The 23,228-nt window shown below is 50.3% G+C and overlaps 1 protein-coding gene across 2 annotated transcripts; it reads left to right on the top strand.

Moving 5' to 3' along the window:
• The first annotated feature begins 6,958 nt into the window (after positions 1-6,958).
• On the top strand, positions 6,959-10,322 carry HAND1 (heart and neural crest derivatives expressed 1). Of its 2 annotated transcripts, none has more exons than XM_019963675.2 (2): positions 6,959-7,781; positions 9,332-10,322. In XM_019963675.2, the coding sequence occupies exons 1-2, from the start codon at positions 7,230-7,232 to the stop codon at positions 9,434-9,436; spliced, it is 657 nt and encodes a 218-aa protein (XP_019819234.2). In that variant the 5' UTR covers positions 6,959-7,229; the 3' UTR covers positions 9,437-10,322. The 2 variants fall into 2 exon arrangements, with proteins under 2 accessions (XP_019819234.2, XP_070648323.1); XM_070792222.1 differs by having other exon boundaries at positions 7,128-7,781; positions 9,335-10,322.
• Positions 10,323-23,228: the final 12,906 nt, after the last annotated feature.

Below are 23,228 nucleotides of genomic sequence, written 5' to 3'. Positions count from 1 at the left end.
CAGACCCCGTGTTAAGGGAACCTGGTGGAAGAGGAGCCCTCTGTCCCCTCACCACTTCGGACCCATGCTACCTCACACCAGTTCTTAATCTCCCAAAACAGACTAGGTTAATCCAGCTGGGCTTTCTCTGCCTAATAAAGGTATTGCATTTCTTCCAACCAACGTTTCTGCGTATACATCAGTGCCAGCGGACTGGCTTGCTGCGAGGCAGGTGGCCGCGGCAGAACCGGTTGGGATGAGTTACGGCACCACCTCGGATTCTGGGATTCCCGCACTACTTTGCGGCTCTTCCTGCGCTCCAGAGCGCTCCTTTGAAACGAGCGCAAAAGGCACAAATTTTGAGTAGCTAAACTCGTTTGCCCGAGACAGCAGCGCTTAGACAGACAAGCCGGGAGCGGAGAGCTTGCCTTGCTCCCCGTGGGTACGCTGCCAAAGTGGCGCTTGATCGTTAGTGAAAAAAAAAGACGGAGCGATATGGCTCAGTCCGGCGTTTGCAGGGGGAAGCAGACGATTGCGAGTGAAGGCCCCATGAGTCCAGCTCCGCCTGGACTACGCGGCTCCCCACCTCTGGCGGCCGCGGCTCCTGTTCCCCAGGACGTGCTCGCAGTTCCAACCTCTAATCCTAGTCCTCAGCTGGCGCAGGCTGGCTGAAGGATCGCGCAACTAGGCGGAATGTGTTGACTCCATCCTCCAGGGGAATTCAGATTGGACTGAAAGGAAAAAATTTCCCAGACCTGGGCAGCAGCAGTCGCCGATGAAACTGACCTTCATGACACTGACCAGAGATAAACCTCTTGGCATGAGACAGCCTGGCACACCACTGATCACTCGGTTGGGGACTAGGGACAAGCAGCCCACTACCACGAAATTTACCAGCGTGTACTTAAAGAGAAAACCCGAGATGCCTAAAACAGATGGGTGCACAACAGAACACTGTTCACTGTTAACCGACCACCTGAAACCGTTCTCAGTGAGGCTACCCTGAAATTAACTTGACTGGGTGAAAGGAACCAGAATGAAATCCACCTGCCTGTTAACACAGCCACTTAGCCACAGCAAGAGATTGGAGCAGAGGCTGAAGAGTGCGGCGGGGTGGAGCCGGGAGGGGGCTAGTCTCTGGGTGCTCCTGAGAACCTGACTGGTGCCGCTGCGGGGATTGGGGGAGGGGGTTGTCCAGTGCTTTTTAATTTACGACCGCCGCGCCCCAAGCCATCCCATAAATTTGGGGGCCGTTTTCACCAAAGCTGTGAGTTACGATTTTTCAAATAAATACATTTTCCAATCAGACGGGGTTCTGTTTAGGTTGAACGCGTCCTGAAGCAGACATCTCTCTGCGCGGAACATACACAGAGGAGGAAGCGGGGCCGGGGCGAAGCTCAGACGACATAAAAACTTGTGTAAACACGTTGTCATTTACGGACTTCGGAAGAGAAAGGGAATGGGAGAGGAAAATGTTTAATTCTCCCTTGAATCCTGGGGTTCCAGACCCGAGGGAAAACGTGGAAATTTTAATATTCTTTTTCCATAAGCTTGATTTGTGTTAGGCATTGGACAATGGGCAGCATCAGGTTTACCTTAAATAGATTCCGTAATTTTGAGGCTGTTACAAACCTAAGAATGGACAGAGTTTCATTCCCCCACCCCCCACGCACACACACACCGCACACTCTTAGTTTTTCTTTAGGAAAGAGTGTGGGGGAGATAAACCAGAAGGGGTTATTTTAGCAGCAAGGTCTCCGATTTCTAGCTGTGCCTCCCCGTCCTCTAGGTCTGTTTTGCCACCTGTAAAACAAGGGGGATAGGACTAGGAATTAGAGCTGTCATCCAACCCCGCCACAGAATAGCATTCGCACAGAATTTTGTGCACAGTTGCAGGAAGCTCAGGGGTTCTCGAAGCTAAACGATAGACAGTGGAATGTCAGCTGCTGGCTTGGACCCTCTCTGGCCAGTCCACACCTCTTCCCAGGAAAAGGGGACATAAGAGGAGACAGAAGCTGTCGTGGAACCCAGGTCTCCCCTAGGTGTCTAGGCTTCAGCTCCAAGTTTCTGCCACCCATCGGCTGTGTCTCCTTAGGGAAGACCCTTCCCTTCTCTTGACAGGTTTCTCAGCAGGTTTTAACGCGAAATCTCAGTAGTCTTGCTACGCTTACACACTGGCGAAGGCAAGAAGCTCACCCCAGGATCATCTCGGGGATATAGACCCACCTTTCTGTCTCTTCCCTGCCCCGGTTGTTCCCCAACCCCCCACACCCAACCCACCCCAGGGTTAGCCCTGGGGAGCAGGTTGGGCCAGAGTGGAAAGTCCTAGACTTTCTAGATGCGGCGGAGAAATGTTTAAGGGATTTGCGCACTCAAGCTGCGGGGTAAATGGCCTGCGGACTGATTTATGGCGCGTTACTGCGCGACGCGATTCCCCAAGACAGCGAGAATATTTTACACCGCGCTAATATAAACAGGCGGCCGGCCGGGTCCTTTTTATGGAGTTCCTGTAATTACCCGGGCCCTGACAGGTCCTTGATTTACGGCCCTATTTAGATAAGGGGTCCGGTGCGGGGATTGCTGGTGGCGTCAAGGTCACGGAACGCAGCGGGAGACGGTTTTGCGGTAGGCGCCGCGGCGCGGGCTCTTCCAGGCCTGCCAGTCCCGGGGGTGGGAGTGAGGGGAGGAGCAGGGCGGGCCGGAGAAGGACACCCAGGCTTCTGAGGCTTGAGTACAGCCGGTCCACTGCACGGATGAGAGAACTGAGTCCTGGAGGAGGCGGAAACTACACCGCCAAACACTTCAGCAAATGAAATGCGGGTGGGTGAGATCCGGAATTGGAATTCAGGACTCTGGCAACATTATCCCCCACCTGGCGATGTTCGGTGTCCCCCATCTCTAGCCTCCCTCCTGACAGTGGAGTTCTGGAGGGTCGGTGGGGAAAGACGGGGACTCGATGCGGTCAGAAAAGGGAGCCATCAGCTCAGAACAGAGCCCTGCGAGGGGATGGTGGATGACCTCCCTCACCCGGGCTATGTAGTGACGCGGTAACTTACTTTCCCTGTGGAATTAATATTGTATTCCTAAAAACAGAGCCATTTATCCAGGTTTACTATCAGGTGCTAGGAGCTTCACCTATATAATTTCGCTTAATCTTACACCAGCCCTCTGAGGCGGGTATAACCGCACCCCAGTTTACAGAGGATGCGAAGTTTCACACCGGGACGGGATGAATGCCCATGCGGAGTTTCAGTCCGGGTGGGCGGGCACGATTCTCCAGCAAGACTCGCTTAAACGCTCCTTTAATACACATTTTTAACCTCTGTGTGCTTAAGATCCCGTATGGATCTTAAGAAATGAGGATTCTCGCACGACCTCACTAGCATAATTGGAGAAAGAAGCGAGCATTTAAAAATGCTGGAAGTGCTAGACCTCCTGAAGAAGCTATCGGAGCGAGCACTGCAGGATGCGGAAGGGAGGTGAGGTGGGGGGAATATGAGACTGGCGGATAGACGTCCCACCCCACCCCTGAGTCCCTGACTCCCGCTCCTTTGGTCTGTGGTTGTGGGGGGTGGGGTGGGATAGAGTCCTTTCGTTAGCGGAGCCCCAAAGCCAAGAGCTAGGTCCGAGAGCCCCCAGAGAGGAATTAGAGCCGGGGTCCGGGAAACAGCCCAGAGCTGGAAATTTCCCGCTTCCAGACTATCAGTCCTATCCCCCTTTTCTGAAAATGAGGAAACAGGCTCAGAGAAGGAAAGGAACACAGTAAGGTTCCTCAGGCTCATCTCTTGCCTCTCAGTTTAGAAAAATGTCAGCTAAACTCCTGGGTCCCAGACCTCGCGAACCATAGAGCCTGGGAAAGGGAGACAGAATACCTTTACCCCGTCCCCACTGTTGATCCACACGCACCTAAGCCAGGTTGGCCTTCAAAGCCCATTGGGGTCTCCCAGAAGGTGGGTCTGAAGCCTAGGGGCCACCGGCCATCTCCCTGACACCCATTCCGCTGGGTGCTGCCCAGTCTGAGCCCCAGTGGTCCCCAAGGGCTGTGGTCCTGGATCCGGAGCCACTCTGCTTGGACCTCTTGACTCTAGGCGGAGAGCAGCACTTTCTAGGGCCCAGGTGATTACACATACCCTGCTCTTTAACAACCCAGAGGGGACTGCCAGGAGATCTGGGGACCCTTCAAGACATCTCATGAGACTGGCCATCATTCAGTACTGATAATGCATTCCCTACCACACTAACCAGGTTGGATATTTGGAGAGTATTCAGATCACCCTGAGTGACTTATGTAACCTTGGAAAATGCTCAGGACACATGAGGGTGGGTGCTGGAGCTGGGAGTGTGTGGGTCACTGTGTGTACCTACCTATCACGGGGCGGGGGGGGGGGGGGGGGGGTGGGGGGCTGTGATAATGTGCATGCTGTTGTTCAACTTCACCTCCACGGCTTGTGACTGTGACTGTGCGGGTATGACAGAAAGGATGTCAACTGATCTCAGTGTTTGGAATTTGTGTGCCTGTGTGTAATGGACGAACATGTGAAAACTGCTTTTTCTGAGTGCTTGTGCATATATAGTAGTAATTGTGACTGTGTACCTGTGTGTGTGAGAACTGAGAATGCATGAAATGTGTGATGGGGTTTTCAGAAGTTTGTGTTATAAATACTGTCTACAGTAAGAAATACAGAAAGAAACGGATACAAACTGGTTGGGCCTGTACACAAGTGTGACAGTAAGAGTATATGTCAAGCCCTTCAGCTGTGCTATTTGTGTGGAGTTTATGTGTCTCTGCTGTAATGGTGTCTGGAAGTGTGCCTGCATAGAGGGTTGGGAGTGGCCCAGAGCTGTCACACATCCGAAGCTAGATGCACACCCCATGGGTGACGAAGAGATAACATGTAAAATCCTAGGAATGCACGAAAATTGAAATGCTGTTGTGTGTCGCATGGGTGTAAATAGGTTACCGAGATAATATGCATATTTTGTGGCGTCTGCAAGGAATGCCTAGACTTTGGTCTATGCTGGTGATTTTTTGTGAGGCTGCGTGCGTCTATATGTACATGTGTAACGGTGGACCTGAGAGATCGTGCTGGACTAGGACCACAGCTGGGTGTATGTCGACTGAGCTCCTTCACAGAGTCATTACTGTCTCTACCCTCACACCCGCACTCCCGAGCGCCTTCAGGCCGGGGAGGCGCGGGACTCCGCAGAGCCGCGGCTCAACTGGGCGCGGGGGTGCTCCCTCCCTGCGAGCCTCCGGCTCCGCGCTCGGCCCAACCCCAGCGCTGCTGGCGCCAGGCGCCCAGGAGAGCGGCGGGTTTCCAGCCGCCTCAGGCAGGAAACAAGGACTTCCCTCCCCCATGCACCTCCAGGGCCCACAGCCCTGCCGAGCTCCCACAAGTGGAACCGGCTCTGGACAAAGCTTTTTCCTCTTTTCCCCCTGCACTGTCCCCATTCCGTCTGTACAGAAGAAAAATACAGTGTATCCACTGGCTACCCGAGCCCAAGGAAAATCGTTCATTTCCGGGCCTCACTTTTTCCATCTGTGCAATGAGCTAGTTGACCTTTCTCCCTCTACCTTTGGGTTGCTAAGTGTGCAATGCACATAGCAGGGGTCAGTACAAATATTTACTGTACACGCAAATACTTGTTGAAAAAATGGATGAAGAAGTAAATCTGACGTCTAAAAAGAGCAGACATGTATTTCTCTTCTCCTCTCGCCTTCCCCTCCACGTTGTTTTTGAGAGAAGGGTACACTCCCTCTACCCCACCTAGGGAAGGGGCTTGGCTGGGAAAGGCTGGTGAGGCTGGAGGCGCCCAGGTATGAGGACATCAGCTGGGAAGCTTCCCATCAGGGAGATAAAACAGAGAACTTCAGCTGCAAGCGCCGTCACCCTGAAATTCCCAAGTCCCAGTTGCAGCCCAGAGAAAGGCCCCTGGGGACAAAATTCGACGAGCGGAAGAGCCCTAGTCAGGAGGTAAAATCGCGAAGGTGCGGCCAGAACCGTGTCTCTACGCCAGTGGGTAGTAAGTTTCTCCCACGCCGTGAGCCCCGCGGAGAGTGTGGAGGTGGTGGTCTCCTCGGTGTACATTCACCGCCAAACGCTGATTTCTTGCAGTGTGAGCTTTGGCGCCGAGAATCGAACGCCAGAACTGCGGTGGCCTGCATGCAGCGGCCCAACGTAGGTGCGCTCTGGGCCCTCCGTTCGAGTTCGGCGGAGAGGAGGCTGCCCCTCGGTCAGCCGGCCGGTCTTTGGACCAGATCAGGCGCCCCGAGGCCAGAAGAGTGATCTCAAGCTCTGGAGCCCGGAACAAACTAGTAAATGCCTGTGGGCTCGGAGCCCTCCTCTTCCTACTTGCCACCCATCTCCTTCCACCTCCTGTCCCCGACCTCTACTCGGGTGGGTGGCCGCCTGCGCTGTAGATACAAGACTTGACCAAAGTTGGCGGATGCTCTGCCAGCTGCAGGGCCTGCTGCAGTGTGGCCAGATGGGCCGGCGACTAAGGACTGGGGCGGCTTAGGGGAGAACCTTAGGGGCCTATCCTGCTCCAGCATCCCGATCCATTTTCTGGCTCTGAGGCCAAGTAGAGCAGATGGAGCTCAGGATTGGGAACCTCTGGAATTCTTATTTAGGATTCTGGAAGGTCTAGAAATGAGAACCTTTATTTTTTTCGGCGCCTCAGTTTCCCTATCTGTAAAATCTAGGTAAAGGCCTTTTTGCTCCATGATTCCTTTCCTTGGGCACACGGGGAGGGGGTGGCAGACGGCGACCTGGGCATTGACAGGCCTGTGCCTCAATCACGAAGCCCCAACTCAGGAACTGGGGACGGGGGAGGGGGGGAGAAAGGGGGAGGGGCGGAGACGGGGCGCCTCCCCGTCCCCGCACGCGGCTAGAGTCGAGTGGCAGAGCCTAAAACCTGGGACGGCCATCCCCCTTTCCTCCTCCCCGCCCCCCTGCCATTGGCTCCGGGGAGAGGTTGACATCAAAGCCCCGGCCTTATATAAGCCAGACCCTGAAGGGGAGGCCGCAGAAGGGTTAAACTGGTCTCTCTGCATCCTCGTCCTCGCCTGCGACCGAAGCAGGCAAGAAGACGGCGGGCTGTGCGTGTCATCTTCAACCTTATCCCAGAATCTCTCAAAGCCGGTGCCTACCAGAGCGCCGCCCCAGAGCCCACGGGTGGCCCCGGCAGTCTCTGGGGCGCATGGGGCGGCGCTAATCGGGCTGGCGGCGCAGGCCAGGGGCCGCTCCAACATGAACCTCGTGGGCAGCTACGCACATCATCACCACCATCACCACCATCACCATCCGCACCCCGCGCACCCCATGCTCCACGAGCCCTTCCTCTTCGGCCCTGCCTCGCGCTGTCACCAAGAGCGGCCCTACTTCCAGAGTTGGCTGCTGAGCCCCGCTGACGCCGCCCCGGACTTCCCCGCCGGCGGGCCACCGCCCGCAGCCGCGGCAGCCGCCGCCTCCTATGGTCCAGACGCCAGGCCCGGCCAGAGCCCCGGGCGGCTGGAGGCGCTCGGCGGCCGCCTGGGCCGGCGGAAAGGCTCAGGACCCAAGAAGGAGCGGAGACGCACAGAGAGCATTAACAGCGCGTTCGCGGAGCTGCGCGAGTGCATCCCCAACGTGCCGGCGGACACCAAGCTCTCCAAGATCAAGACTCTGCGCCTGGCCACCAGCTACATCGCCTACCTGATGGACGTGTTGGCCAAGGACGCACAGGCTGGCGACCCCGAGGCCTTCAAGGCCGAACTGAAGAAGGCGGATGGCGGCCGCGAGAGCAAGCGAAAAAGAGAGCTGGTAAGTCCGGGGGACCTGCGTGCTCTAGCCAAGGGCGCGGGCGTGGTGAGCACCCGCAGGCCGAATACGCAGTGCAAGGAGTCTGCCTTGCCCTGCGTGAGATTTTGAGAGGCTGTGGGGAGTTCTGAGACGGTCGAACTGTGGGATTGTTTGCGTGGAGGGAGGCAGATTCATGTTTGAATTCATTTGTAATGCGGATAGTGTTTGTAAGACTGAATTTATACGGAACCTCATCCTTTTCGGACAGGATCATAGGGTCCCTTTTGAGAATCCGTTGGAAGCTTCAGACCCCGAGAAAATGCACACACCATATATTTCACTTACATTTTCGAGGGGTCCTGATTCATCCCTGGGTTCTCCTGGAAGCCAGGTTAAGAATGCTGTAGGAGTTTGTTACTTACATTTGCCTGAATGTGAATTTATGCATATAGACTCAGCTGTTGTTTTCAAAAGATCTTTGCTGGAGAGGCTGGTCTATTTTCATCATTGCACATAGGGAAACTGAGGCCCAGAGCTGGACAGGATGTGGAGGCCACCTACCCAAGGGGTTGTTTACTTCGGTAGAAAAAGTCAGTTTATTCTCTGTCCAGAGGACGTTTCCCTGCTCCCCACTCCCACCAACTGGTTCCTCAGTCACCTTGATGACTTCTTTTTGGCTTTGGAGATCCCAGTCCCTACTAGGCCTTTCTGGATTCTCTCCAGTGACAATTTCTGGAGGTTGGTTTCAGTGGCCCAGGGCTCTGGGGCCTCTGAAGACAGTGATTCCCAGCCTGGGGAGCCCAACTAGTTTCTCTAGATTGTTGCACTGGGGACCACCACGCGTTGTAGTTGACTAGAGAGCCCCCCTGGGTTTTCTCTGACCTGCAGGAGCAGTGCTAATCTAGGGAAGTCACTTCGGGAGACTGGGAAAGACCATGGTCAGCGAATCTCTAAACCACTGCCTTGGGCTGGAAGAGATGCAGGCCCAGGGATCGGGATGCCTGGTTGGAAGTAGTTATTGGGCGTATCCCCACCCCCGGCATATCGCTGATTTTTTCAAGTAGCCGGGAAAGGGGATCCTAGGCCAGACCGACTTCCTCCCTCATTCGAGGAGACTTCTGAGAGCCCAGAGCCGGTTGGAGGGACCCGGCCCGGTATCCATGCTCAGGCGCTAAAGGAGAAAAGCCGGTGGATGTGTCGCCGGTGCAGGTTCGCGAGCGAGGAAACTGTTGATTTTCACCCCTCCCATTGCAAACCCTGAAGTCCCCCTTCGGCGCCATAAAGCCAAACCTACGAGCAACAGTTTCAACAGCCGCAGCAAATTCTCAATACCACCCCCCAGAAGCTGCCCAGCCTATCCGGGTCCCCCGGGAACTCGGCGTATAAAGGCAAATTTATGAGCCTGTTTGCCTATTTTGCAAACAAAAATTCGTCACTTATTTAAAGGCTCCCAGTTACTGCTCCCAACACCTTTCACCCCACCCCTACTTTTATTCTACGCCTGGGTGAGCGGAGCAGAAACATTTAAACCTGTCTCTCTCGCCCCCTTTCTTGTGTGTGTCCTCTGGCAGCAGCAGCACGAAGGCTTTCCTCCTGCCCTGGGCCCAGGCGAGAAGAGGATTAAAGGGCGCACAGGCTGGCCGCAGCAAGTCTGGGCGCTGGAGTTAAACCAGTGAGCCGAGGCCTGCGCCGAGGATCCCGCCACAGCTGCCCGACGCAGAGCCCCGGGAGGAAAGAAGGCGGAGGCCAGTGCCCGGCTCTGGATGCCAGGGTCTTATGGGAGCATCCCGCCTAGCCTCCGCTGCGTGCTGGCAGGTCGCCGGCTGCAACTACACACTTCAATCGCACGTGCAATGTCATTTGAAATTGTTTTTAATACATGAAGAGAAAGAGAAATATATATATATATATAAAACCATCCCCACCCCTACGGCAACCGAGAGGGCGGCTCTTGGCTGCACGATTCGAGAAGGAAGGACTGCGGGACCCAAGCACGCTAAGACGTAACCTTCCAACCCTTCTGGGGCGAAATCAGGACCCCTAAACGCCTTCCCCTTTACACTATCTGCCTTTCGTTCTCGCGCCCCTCTCGGCTTCGCGTCAAAACCCTCCGCGCGAACGCGCGTTCTCTCCTCCCTAATTAAAATGCAATAAGAGGAATCAATAGTTTTCTGCCAGGGAAAGAGAACCAAACCAGGAAGAAGAAAGGGCTGCCTTTGTTGTTTTTCCTCAAACAGTGATGTTTTTATTGTATTTTATTTTTTGTCACTGCACTTCCTACTTAGTTCAAGGAAAACGGCTCTTTCCTTCCTTATTCCATTCTTTCTTGTCTTTTCTTCCTTTCCCTTCCTTCCTTCCTTCCTTTGTAAATAAAAACTTTTCCCTATGTTGAAAAGTTTTTATGTATTTAAACTACCTACCATGCCTGCTCTGCTCAGGTGTTTGTTAATTCCCCCCATCCCCACTCTTTTTCTACCTCAAATCTATATGACCACTCACCGTCCCCTCCTTTTGCCAAAGCAGTATCTATGCTCTTGACTAATAAAACATTTTTTGAAATCAGCAGAAGCCTGTGTGATATATTGGCAACTATCCCCGGTCTGCTCCATCGTTTCTGCTAGTTGGAGAACCTCCTGTTCCTACTACTTCTTCTTCTTTTTTTTGATAAATGTCGAACCAAACTGCAAATTAAATCAAGGGCAGGGGGAGATAAAGAATTTACTCCTGGTATAAAAAGCAAAGTTCTCCTTAGAAGATGATGGGGAGACATGATAGCTATAATGAACCTAAAGAAGGGAAACCTGGAAATGAATTAGACCCAGAGATGACAGGCTAGGATTTCTGTGGGCCAGCATGTGGGCCTGTCTGTGGATGGGTGTTGCACATCGGTGTCTGCCATCGGCGGTCTGGAGCAAGTGGGAAGGGGGCCCGTCACACAAACGGAAGGCTACACAAGGGCAGGGTAGCTCGGAAGAGGGGAATGCCCTCCGGAATATGTTCACTTATGTGAAATTATGAACCTACAATAATAGTTTGTGCCTTGGTGCAAGAACTCACATGGAGCCCCGTGGCTGAGGTGGGGCCGACAAACGGCTGTGGAACACAGACCCAGCGCACTGTAAGGACTCGGCAAGACGGAGCAGCTATGATCTTAGACGTGAGGGAAGGAAGTTTGTGAGTGCTCATGGTCAAAGTGAGGCATTTCTCCCGAGCAACAAAGCACTCAACAAGTATTTGTGCAAGTATATGGATTTGTGCAAAAGGATGGGGTGAGGGGCGTGGTGGCTAATTCGCACACTTCGGGTCCTTGGAGGAGAGCAGCGGTTTTTGAGCCTCCACGTGTGCATCCATGGCTAGGTGTGAGGGTGAAAATAAAAGTGGCTGCGCTTGTCAAGGCTTGGATGCGTGCTGGGATGAACTGGGGCGGGCAAATGCTGGCGTTTCTGTCCCTGAATAATAGTGTACAGACAACCAGTTTGGTTTGTGCCAACTGTATGCGAGGCTCTATACTAAGCGCTTTTGTATCTCACGATCGCCGGAGGGAACGCATACTCTGCAGTGCGGGCAGGTCTCCGGCGCGCTCTGCGAGCCAGGCGCCGGGACGCCCGTGCGCGGGTCTCTCCGCGCTTTCCCGCTCCACATCCGGAGCTGGAGGCCGGAGCTTGGGGCCTAGAAAGGAGACTCGGGCAGCGCCGGGGCCAGGCGTGTCCCAGGCGCCTCGTACCCGCATCGGGGTGAATATGGGGCCCCATTAGTTTGAGCTGTAAACACCCGTGGCAGGGCTGAGCGGCCACGGGGGCCTTTCCGGACGCGAAGGAGTTAATAAAAGGTGTTTTATGGGCGCGAGGAAACGGCGGCGGAGGTGTGAGCTTCTCTTTACTCTGACTCCCCTACTTTTTTCTTTATTCCCTTTCGCCACCCGCCGCCAGATCAAACGGGCCGGCGATTTAACTAGGGCAACACCTCGCGGTAATGAGCTGTGCGGCCCTGGTACCCGGCCTGAGGCCCCAAGGCCCCTCGGGGAGGAGCAGGAAAGAAAAATCGAGCTTTCTTTTTTTCATTTTCTTACGGAGAGCTGTGAAGCGCCTTAGAAATCCAGGCACGCACAGGGAAACTGGGACTCGGGGAGCAAGCCACTGGAGGTGCCCCGGCACGAAGGAGACGTTTTCTGGATTTGAACCCAGGACTCCAGTTGAGTTTACCGACCATCCGCTCGCTATACACAGAGCACCCGCCCGCGACTATTTTTAGCACCATGAAGTATCCCAGGCACGGGAAGAATGCGAACCCGGTCCTGCTTTCTTGAAGCCCCAGCCAGGGAAAGGAGAGCGGGGTACCGAGGGGTACCGACCGCGGCAGCCTGCTCTGAAAACCCCATACCGCCGGGCGCAAACCCTCTTGGAAAAGACAGCTGGGAACCTCACATTCGGTCCCAGCCACGTCTGATCCTGATCTCGGACCTGGCACCCGGGAGCTGAGACACGGGGCCAGCCAGTGCCCACTGAGGGAGTCACTGGGATGTCCCCAGGACTTAACTCCATCGCTAGAACGCTCGAGCCACATTTCCAGTCTTCACTCCCAGCTGTAAAAGCAGAGGTCCCTGGGCAGAGCAGAGTTGCTCCGGGTTTCAGGAACCAGTTTTCGCCGATGGCTCTAGACCTTCTTCACCAGGGGTCCAGACCTTCTTCCTGCACCGGGCTCTCAACCCTCTCCTCCGTCATTAGCTCCATCTCCATGGAGTAGCTTTGGAGCCTGCCTTTTACTTTCTCATTCTCTCCCAGGGTTCAACGCCTTTTCTGGGAAACCTACCTCCACCTGGCTGTGACAGATGGTATCATTATTAATTTGAATTAAGGACATCACTTTTTTTTTTTTTAACGGGGAGTGGAGTATAATCACTAACTTCAAAGTAAATTCCAGGAGTTTGCTGTAAGAAAATACTGATGTTATAAAGCTTTAAGCACAGAACTAGTCTACTAAAGAATGAAATCTTTAGTAGGGATCTAAAGATTTTCTAAAGATCTAAAGGGATCTCCAAAGTTGTTATAATTACACAACTGGTTAAATAAATCCATCAGTGGGTTACTACTCAGCCCCTAAGAAAAAAATATAATTGATACAGAGATTGTTCCTGATATAACTGAGGGAAAATAAAACCTTCTCAGTTTACTGAAGACTGTCAGTAGCGACCTGCTTTACATAAAAATAAATACATAAATATCATTCATGGAGAAAATGTGGAAAACTGTACACCAAAACATTTATACCTCTACCTCTGAATTGTAGGAATAAGGATAATTTTGACGTTTCCTCCTGTTTAGCCATATGTATATATGTATTTTTATACAATGAATAAGTATTATTTTTGCAATAAAAAGCTGAAATTTCCTTCTGATTTCTCCTGTGGCCAGTGTACTTTCAGTACACTGTTTATTCAACGTGCATTAATTGAGCATCCACCTTGTGCTTGGCACTGTGGGTATAAATAACAAATGAGAATCCTAATAATCATCACCAATTAACATACAATAGTAAATATCTGTCTTGAAGGGCTCATTATTCCTTCCACACAGTAAATGTAGTTTTTTTATTGAAAAAAAAAAAAGTTGTCAAATTTTATTAAGGACATTATTTAAGCCCTTAGCATGTATTATTTCATTTAAGCCTTAAGAGGATTGTATGAGGTTAATACTCAGGCAGGTGAGGCTTAGAGAGGTGAAGAACTTTGTTCAAGGTCACATAGATGGTAAAAGGCAGGCTGGGCTTGGATCAAAGGGCAGGTCTGGCTGCCTCCGGGGACTTGGGTTTCCCCCACATCCTGGAGCACCTCCAGGGAGTGTGTGTGTGTGTGTGTGTGTGTGTGTGTGTGTACAAACAAATACAGCCTCTCTTGGTCTAATCTTCTTTGGTCTCCAAAATGAGAAAGAAAGAAGGGGGTTTGTAAAGGGATCTAGATTCTAACTCTAGTCTTCCCCTGGAATCCTCCTCCTCTGTTCCAACTCAGAATGGATCCCATCTATAAAATGAGGAAGGGGTGGGCTCCTTGACCTCTAGCTTCTTCCCTAACTGTAACACTGATTCTAGGAATCTACATTCTGCTGGTGAAAAACACCATGTTATTCTTTGCTCCAGCCTTTGATGTTTGTATAGTACATTCACCTTTCCTCAGTACTTTTCATTTCTATTTCATTTCTACTAGACAAAAATGTCTAGTAAGGACATCTTTGTCCTTACTAGAAGGGAGAAGGGAGAAGGGCAGGAATTATGCTCGCCTGGGTGGAAGGAGAAAGGAAGACTCTGAGAGCGACAAGGCCAGCTCGGGTTCACACAGCAGTCAAAGACTGAGCTGGCATTAGCTGGCAGTCAGCAGGCCCAGGTCTCTACTGGAAAAGGCTCTGGATCTTTCTCTTCGAGCAACCAGCTTAAGTGAAGTGAAGTGAAATTGCTCAGTCATGTCCGACTCTTTGTGACCCCATGGACTGTAGTCTACCAGGCTCCTCCGTCTATGGGATCTTCCAGGCAAGAATACTAGAGTGGGTTGCCATTTCCTTCTCCAGGAGATCTTCCCGACCCAGGGACTGAACCCTGGTCTCTCACATTGTAGGCAGACGCTTTACCATTTGAGCCAATAGGGAAGTCCTAAATCTTCATAAAAGAAATGAAACTAAAAAATCAGCCAGTCTCATTTTTTAAATGAAAAGTGACTGCTAAGAAAAAATACACAGGCTCTAAAGTGTCTGAAATCAGCCTCCTGATTTAAACCTAATTTGTTTGAAAAAAAAAAATTTTTTTTTCAACCAAGGGAGTTTTTACAGCTGAGCTCTCCCAAACCCATAAAAAACAAGGTTTATATGGGAAATAGTGAAAGACTCTTAACTATAATACACAGCGTCTAATGTAAGCAGACATAGACACTATATAAAGCTCCTACAAATGTTATTAAAACAAACAGAAATGCACATTTATCCCCACAGAATGGACAACGGAAGGCATCGGACTTTCGAAGCCATCCAGAAATCTTATGTTTCCTGAAACGTTCAAGCACCCCATCACACTGGGACCTCAAAGATCCTTATACACCATCCAAACATTTCTGTCATTTTATAGAAGGGGAAACTGAGGCCTGCAGAGAGGAGAGACTTGCCCAAGATTACCTGGGGAGTTGTACTCTTCTTTCCCCCTTGTCTACTTAACCCCACTCTTTCCAGGAGGGGGCATAGAATCCGACAGTGCCCATGAGACTCTGCGAAAGTTACTGAACACTTCTGAGCCTCAGTTTCCTCATATACAAAATGTCCCAACTTCCTGGGGCTTGTGAGGTTCAAATGAGATAAAGTGTGCAGAGCACTTAGTGTTGTGTCCATGGCAGAGCTATTTTTATTATTTTATTTAATCCTTGCAATAGCCTTGTGAGGCATTGAGCATTTATTTTGGTTTGCTTGTTTTGGAAAGATTGGCACAGAGATTGCAGCGACCTGCCCACAGGCACATAGCTAGTGAATAGAGTCCTGGTTCAAAGCCCTTATATCCCGCATCATTAAGACAAACCACGGGGCAGGCAGGCTGAGGCAGCTGAGTTTCTGAAACTGTCTAAGGCAGCACTAAGTGGCATAGTGCTCTTAATGTAAGAATATAGTAGTATATTTCTCTTATGCAAGTCACCAAAGGGAGCCATGTATGTAATTACAATTTTTCTAGTAGCCACATTAAAAAATAAAGGGAAACAGGTGAATTTATTATTGAATTAAAATATGTATATTAAATATATATAATATATTGGGTTGGCCAAAAAAATTTGTTCTGGTTTTTCCATAAGAACTTTTTGGCCAATGTAATATTTAATATTAAATTTGATATATGTATTTAACTCAATATGCCTAGAATATAATATCAACATGTAGCTAACATAAAATTATTATTGAGATATTTTACATATTCTTTCCAGACTGATTGAAAGTGGGGTGTGTTTTACACAGGTTAAAGCACATCTCAGTTTGGACAAAGTTTTAAGCATTCAAAAGCCAGCAAACATGGCTAGTGTCTACCATTTGGACAGTGCAGACCTAATAGATCGTGTAGCAGGAGTATTAAATACAGAGCTTTAGTTAATCATATCGATAAGTAGCCACCATTTACTAAGCACTTCCTGTGTACCCAACAGCAGTGCTCAACCTACATGGACTCACTTACTTGTCCCAACAACAACAGAGGGTAGTTTATGGTCACATGACTTATACAGGGCAGGCAGACCCAGTACCGGCTGTCTCCCAAACCTGCAGTTTTGGCCACTGAGTTCCATGATTTTCAGGGACAGATGCAGGGGTGTAGGTTGGGCTATGAGATGTAGAGAGTCTTCTAGAATGTCCTGCTGGTGGTGGAAACTTGTTCCATATCCAAGTCTCCCACGAGTCAGGTGACTTCGGACCAATCATCTGCTAGGGCTCCAGTCCTCTAATCTCTAAGATGGGCTAACAATACCTTTCCTCACCCCACTGAATTCTTGTCAGGCAAAGGAGGGGGAAAGGTCTTTGATAGTGTTTTGAAACAGAGAATACAGCATGAGAGACCAGGCAGGTATCAACAGGGAGGTTGGGATTGGCCCGAGGGCCTGTACTCACAGCCAGATGAACTGGTTAGATGAGCTGTGTGGCAATGTACAGGTTTCTTAACCTCTCTGAGACTTCTGTAAAAAGGAAAGCAGAATAGCTTGCAGCGACATTGCCAAGATCCAGTAATGATTAAATAACCAATGGGAAGCTCTCAGCTGGCCCAGAGTAGGAAGTGATAAACCTGAGCTATTGTTCCTGCTGCTATTGTAGCAGCTGGGGATTGGGCTTCAGGGCCTGGTGAGGAAACAGCAGGGAATGGCAGGGAAGCTGAGCCAGCTCTGGCTCAGGGTAGGATTCTGGCAGTCTCAGGTTACGTGTGGGAGGTGTTCAGGGGAGAGTGAGAACAGTTAGCATGGTGGAAAAAGCAATACACCCAGCAGTGAAGAGTTCAGCCTGCTGTGTGAACTTGGGCACTTCCTTGCTCCCACTGGACCTTGGTATCATCTGTAAAATGAAGGGTTAGGACCAGAGAACTAAGTCCCTTTCTGCTCTGACTGTCCAGATTTTTGCTTTGATATGAATCAAGGCGTTTGCCAAACACAGCAGCTTATGAAGGGCACAGAAAATAGCCCTGAGCCTTCCCCGGTGGTCTGGGGTTGCCACTGACTAAGGGGAAGGCGCCACCTGGTGGCAAGTTCAGTGTATAGCATTAGTCAAATTCCCCTTAGCAGTGGCAACCCACTCCAGAATTCTTGCCTGGAAAACTCATGGACAGAGGAGCTGGTGGGCTACAGTTCACAGGGTCGCAGAGTGCGACATGACGGAGTGACTTCACTTCCACTCTCAAACAGTGATCCCAGAGTCCCAGGGCACACTTTTTCTAACTTCCTTTGGAAGCTGAGGAGAGAAGAGAGGGGACCCAGAAAGTTCACAGAGTTAGGAGTCCTGGGCATGAGGTTAACTCCTGCGGGATGTTGTTGTCATTGTTGTTCAGTCACTTCCAACTCTTTGCAACCCCATGGACTGCAGCATGCCAGGCTCTCCTGTCCTCCACTATCTCCTGAGATTTGCTCAGATTTGTGTGCATTGGCTTCCCTGATAGCTCAGTTGGTAAAGAATCCGCCTGCAATGCAGGAGACCCCAGTTCAATTCCTGGGTCAGGAAAATCCACTGGAGAAGGGATAGGCTACCCACTCCAGTATTCTTGGGCTTTCCTTGTGGCTCAGCTGGTAAAGAATCCGCCTGCAATGTGGGAGACCTGGATTCAATCCCTGGGTTGGGAAGATCTCCTGGAGAAGGGAAAGGCTACCCATTCCAGTATGTTGGCCTGGAGAATTCCATGGACTGTATAAGTCCATGGGGTTGCAGAGTCGGACACGACTAAGTGACTTTCACTCACATGTCCATTGAGTCTATCCAGCCATCCTATCCTCTGTTGCCCCCTTCTCCTTTTGCATGCAATCTTTCCTAGCATCAGGGTATTTTCCAGTGAGTCAGCTCTTCACATCAGGTGGCCAAAGTACTGGAGCTTCAGCCTCAGCATCAGTCCTTCCAGTGAATATTCAGGATTGATCTCCTTGCAGTCGAAGGGATTCTCAAGAGTCTTCTCCAGCACCACAATTCGAAAGCATCCAACAAAGGACATTAGGGTTTTGCAATCCAAATCCTCTAAAGGCACCTTAGGTCAGGGATCTGTATTTTCCTACTATGTGGAGTGTACGATGCATCCCATATATATATATGTATGTATGTTTTTTTTTTCCTTCTGTTTCTTTGGATGGGAGCTACTGAACAAAACATAATCTTCTGTTGGTAACAGCATCCTTCTGTCACTATTGCTCTGGGCTAACAGAATGCAGGGGGCTGTTTCCCCTTAAACACTCTAGACTATTGGGATCCTGAGTTTTTCTAACAGCTCTTGAGCCTCAGTTACCATCTGAAAACTAGGGATGGTAACAGCTTCTCTGCAGGTTTCTGTGAGGATAATGACTGTGAACTTAAGTGTTCTAGCCCCGTGTCCAGCACCTAGTAGGTGTTTAACAAATAAATGCTACCATTGCTACAGGTCATCCTGACCACTTTTCTTTTTTCATGTTCAGTTTTGGAAACATTCCTAGATAGAAACAGGAATAGTATGCATTTGAAGATGATATGAGCAACCACAAAGAAAATACCCTTACCATTGGAGATGGCAGGGCCTCCTTGGACTGTGGGCTCAGACAAGTTTCAGTCTCACCTAGTTGAGCTAAACCCTGGCAGGCAAGCTGAGCTCTCTTAGACCTCATTCTTCCCGGCGGTGCTGAGCTTCATCACATGATTTCATTTCAGGCAGTTGCTTGCTGACATAGCCTGAGTCTGACCCCTGCCCCTCGGCGGCACTGGCTCTCCTTGGGGCCCTCTGACTCCTGCCGCCCCGTGTCTCGTGAGGAGGATGCTCAGAGGGGTATGGGTGGGCACGGGTATGCTGCCTCTGCTCCCTTAGCAGAGTCCAGCCTTGCTGGTGGCCGTGCGCTCTCAGGAAGTCTCATTAGCCACCTTGGCTGAATTAAGCTCATCACACTTTGTAAGTTTCACTGGCTTCTCCAAGACCTCAGCGCTCATTACACCCGGCTCCTTCATCAGAACTCGGGAGGCTCCAAGGCTTCCTCACAGATCCTAGGATATCAGCAGTGGAAGGACTGCTTTCCACCCCTGTCAGGGTGTGAACTCTGAAATTCCCAGCTCCTGGAGGGCAGAGTCCATTTCCAGATTCCCCCTGGCTCCCGGTAGACACACAAGCATCTTCTTGATCACATTTCCGTGTTTAATGAAAGCAGGTTTGGTGACTCCAGAGTACAAGCTCCTCAGTCCAGCGTGTGAGGGTTTCTGTACTGGACTGGACTTGCCCTCACTCCTGTCTCCTGTCTTCCATTTCCCTCAAGGGCCTACAGAGGAGCCTTTTTTCCAGGAAGCCCCCTTGATTTTCAGAAAGCCCTTTCCTTCCTGACCTTTCCCCTTTTCTCTGAATCATAGATACAGCAGGCTACACATGGAGTTGGTAGATGTTTTGATATGCCTACAGATATGCCCATAGTCACAAATTCAGGAATGTGTGTGTATACATACACACATACACACACATGCAGTGTATACAGTCTGAATCTCTCTGTATTCACAGGGAGATGGCTCCAGGATCTCCAAAGATACCAAAATTCATGGATGCTCAGGTCCCTTATATGAAACGGCATGGTACGGTTGGCCCTTTGTAACCTCGATTTGGAACTTGTGGATATGGAGGGCCAACTGTATACATACGATATATAAATATGCACACCCGCCCACACATATATATTCATATAATATGCATACATAGATATACATATCTGCTATTTCTAAACTGATAGGAACAGCCTTCTATGTCATTACATATTTCACAATGGTGACATAAGTGTAATACTGTTAAAATCAGTCCCCTATTATTTGACATATTTGAGAGTTCTTCACTGTTCTAAACAATGCTTCCACAAAATACTAGCTTAACCAGTTAGCAGGCAGCCAGGCACACTGGACTCGGGTCAGACAGACCTGTGTTTGACTTATCCCCACCTACCACTCTCTGCTGACCTGGGACAAACCGTTTCACCTTTCTAAATTTCTGTTTCCTTATCTATCAAATAGAACAATAGAACGTAAAGAGCTTAATATTGGGCCTGGCAGATAGTAAGTGCTCAGGCCAGAAACTGCAGCAATCTGGGAGACAGAGGAGGACTCACTGTCCCCCTGACCAGTGTCATTCTGTACACTGCTGTTTTGTAGCGTGTGACAAAGACCCTCAGAGGTAACAGGTGGCAGCCCTCTGCAGCAGTTAAGTGCTGCTTAATTTAAGAATGTATTACTGCTTCTGTTTTCATTTCTCTTACTGTTTTCCACAGGTTTTAGGACGATGAAACACCCCACTCCAGTACTTTTGCCTAGAAAATCCTATGGATGGAGGAGCCTGGTAGGCGCAGTCCATGGGGTCATTAGAGTCGGATACAACTGAGCGACTTCTCTTTCACTTTTCACTTTCATGCACTGGAGAAGGAAATGGCAACCCGCTCCAGTGTTCTTGCCTTGAGAATCCCGGGGATGGGGGAGCCTGGTGGGCTGCCGTCTATGGGGTCGCACAGAGTCGGACACGACTGAAGCGACATAGCAGCGGGAGCAGCAGCAACAAACCATACAAAGGGAGAGTAAATGCATTTGAGAGCACTTAAAAAAAAAACCTGCTTTGCTATTTTACAATTTTGGTGAAAATGATTCATGCTCATTCTAAATAATTTAGACAACACCAAGAAAGCACAAAGAAGAAAATAAAATTCCAGATCCCAGTAACCAGGATGGAGCATGGTTGGCACGTTGGCTGTGGTCTTCTTTTCCTTGCTAGCCCTGTGGTTCCCCAGGGCAAGCCAGGGCCAGCATCTGCTTTTTAATGTCTGTTGACCTTCAGCAGATTGACTCGTTAACAGAGGTGTGCTCCAGCTCTGTCCCTCTCAGCCAACCTCTGACAGTTTCATTAACCCCATTAAATCATGCAGGTGCCGTTACACCTCCTGGGCTTGTTAATCTCTGTTCAGCTCTGGTAAGTTAAAACCTGGCTGGAAAGCTGGATGTGCCTTGTTAACCTCCATTAAACCCTATTAAATTTCCTAACTAGAGTCTGAGTGACTTCGAGGAATCCCTCATTAAAGTGGAGTGAGTCCAGTTGATCAGGACAAGGGGAACTGTTGCAGCTGCACAGCTGCATAATGTGGTGCTCCTGAGCCCTTTGGTGGTGGAGCTGACAAGTGTCCCTCGGCTGGACAATCCTTGGACTCACTCCAAGGAGTGCCTCCAGCTCTTGTTGTTAGTTGGACAGTTCCTAGACCTCTCTGAGCCTGTGTTTCCTTCTGTATAAACTGGAGTTAATAACAGTTCCTACTTGGTATGACTGTAGTGAGACTGGATATACCAATGCATGTAAAATTAGTATCAGGTTGTCTGGTATGTACACTGCCTGCGTGTGTGCTCAGTCACTTCAGTCGTGTCTGACTCTTTGTGAAGCTATAGACTGTAGCCCTCCAGGCTCCTGTCCATGGGATTTCCCAGGCAAGACACTGGAGTGGGTTGCCATTTCCTTCTCCAGGAGATCTTCCCGACCCAGGGATTGAACCCACATCTCCTCTGTCTCCTGCATTGCAGGTGGGTTCTTTACCTTCTGAGTCACCTGGGAAGCCCCGCACACTGCACTCAATGGCTATTATTATGTCTGGATGTAGAAGATACTTACAGACTAAAAAACTGTTAAGTAAATGGAAGATTCAATTCCAGACATTTTTTGTGTCTTCCTACATGCCAGGCACTGTGGATTATTTTCATTCTGTTTTTCGTTTTTTCTCCAGAGGGAAGAGCATCTATTCCAATGATTCATTTTCAAAGTGTCTTCGCTGTGCACGTCACTGCATTTGCTCAGCTCTGACCTTTCTGAGCTGCTTGAGGCTGATGGTAGCTTCTTTGCCTTCCTGGGCCTTAGGCGGTTGGACTCAGGGCCATCTGCATCTGGATGCACAAATTCCCCAGGAGATTTTTCCTGGGCTGCCCTGGCAAAGAGTTTCATTAAGTAGGTCTTACTGGAAATTTCTAACCAGTATTCCTGATGAATTTGAAGTTGCTGAATTGAGAAACCGCTGGACCAGTTTTGTACTTCTCAACTCTAATAAGCTTGAGTCTTAGTTGGGGAAATTAAAAAACTCATATTCCTGGAATTTAGCCCCTGAGCTTTCCATACTGAGAACCAGGGGTGGGGCCCAGGAATTGGCATTGTTAAGAGTCTGATGGGGGTGGGAGGTGGCAAGTGCCACCCTTCCAAAAGGCTGGACCTCAGCTGATCTGATATTCAACATTCTAAAGGTCTGTTTTGAAAAAAGGATGTCTGGTTCCTGGTAGAACCTCTGTCCTAATGGTACAGTAAGATGTGGGCTCATCCTTCCAACATGACTGTCCATCATGACTGATGTCTGTGGATCCTCACGTGAGGTCAACCTCAGCAGGGGTTGGCCAGTTCAGGGGAAGCCTGGCAACAAAGCACCTCTCCTAGGTTCAGTGTGAGGGGCCAGAGGCAGCCCTCAGCAGTTTCATGTGAAAGGGAGGGCACAGAGAAGTGGAAGGAACTACTTTTTGTTATACCTCAGATCAAGAGGCTGCACAGCAGAAAACTGGGCCTTCCTTTGCTTTCTGAAGCAAGATGACTCTGAAAAATGGCATGCTCCAGCAACAACCTGTCACTGACCCTGAAGGCTCCAGGTGACAAGTAAGACTCCCCACTCTCCATGCCACCTAGGATGCTGAGAAATCCACTTCCACACTATGGAATGGGAGAGGGTGAGGGTGCTGAGGAGGGGAACTAACTGTACTTTGAAGATTTCTGTTTAAAATTTCAGAGTTTGCACTCCCATGTGGCAAAAACAGGCTGGCTTCCCTGGTGGCTCAGATGGTAAAGAATCCACCTGCAACGCAGGATACCTGGGTTCGATCCCTGGGTCGGGAAGATCCCCTGGAGGAGGACGTAGCAACCCACTCCAGTATTCTTACCTGGAGAATCCACACAGACAGAGGAAGCTGGTGGGCTATGGCCCACGGGGTCGCAGAGAGTCAGACACGACTAAACGACTCAACACAATGTATAACACAGAGTGGTGGCCGCCCTTAGAAGGGACCTGGATTTTCCAGTTTGCAACTCCCTCTGCGCCCCCAGCAGGCATTTCAATTTGCAACCATCCATCCCGTAGATGGGTGGACAACTATACATGGATAACCGAAGACCAGAGTGAAGCTCCGGGGCCAGGGTACCTGCTATGCTGGGTAGCACTTAGGCTCGATTCCGGCCGATCAGCTGCAGTCAGTTTGCACAGAAGTGAGCAAG

This window comes from Bos indicus, chromosome 7 (genome assembly GCF_029378745.1).
Source record: "Bos indicus isolate NIAB-ARS_2022 breed Sahiwal x Tharparkar chromosome 7, NIAB-ARS_B.indTharparkar_mat_pri_1.0, whole genome shotgun sequence".
Lineage (NCBI taxonomy): Eukaryota > Metazoa > Chordata > Mammalia > Artiodactyla > Bovidae > Bos > Bos indicus.
Note: the sequence above shows the minus strand (reverse complement) of the source record. Positions and strands in the feature narration are given on the sequence as shown.

Bases quoted from the DNA above. Each gene is read 5' to 3' on its own strand.
- HAND1 (XM_019963675.2), top strand. From the start codon at position 7,230: ATGAACCTCGTGGGCAGCTACGCACATCATCACCACCATCACCACCAT. The intron at 7,782-9,331 runs GTAAGTCCGGGG...GTCCTCTGGCAG, and splicing joins GCAAGCGAAAAAGAGAGCTG to CAGCAGCACGAAGGCTTTCC.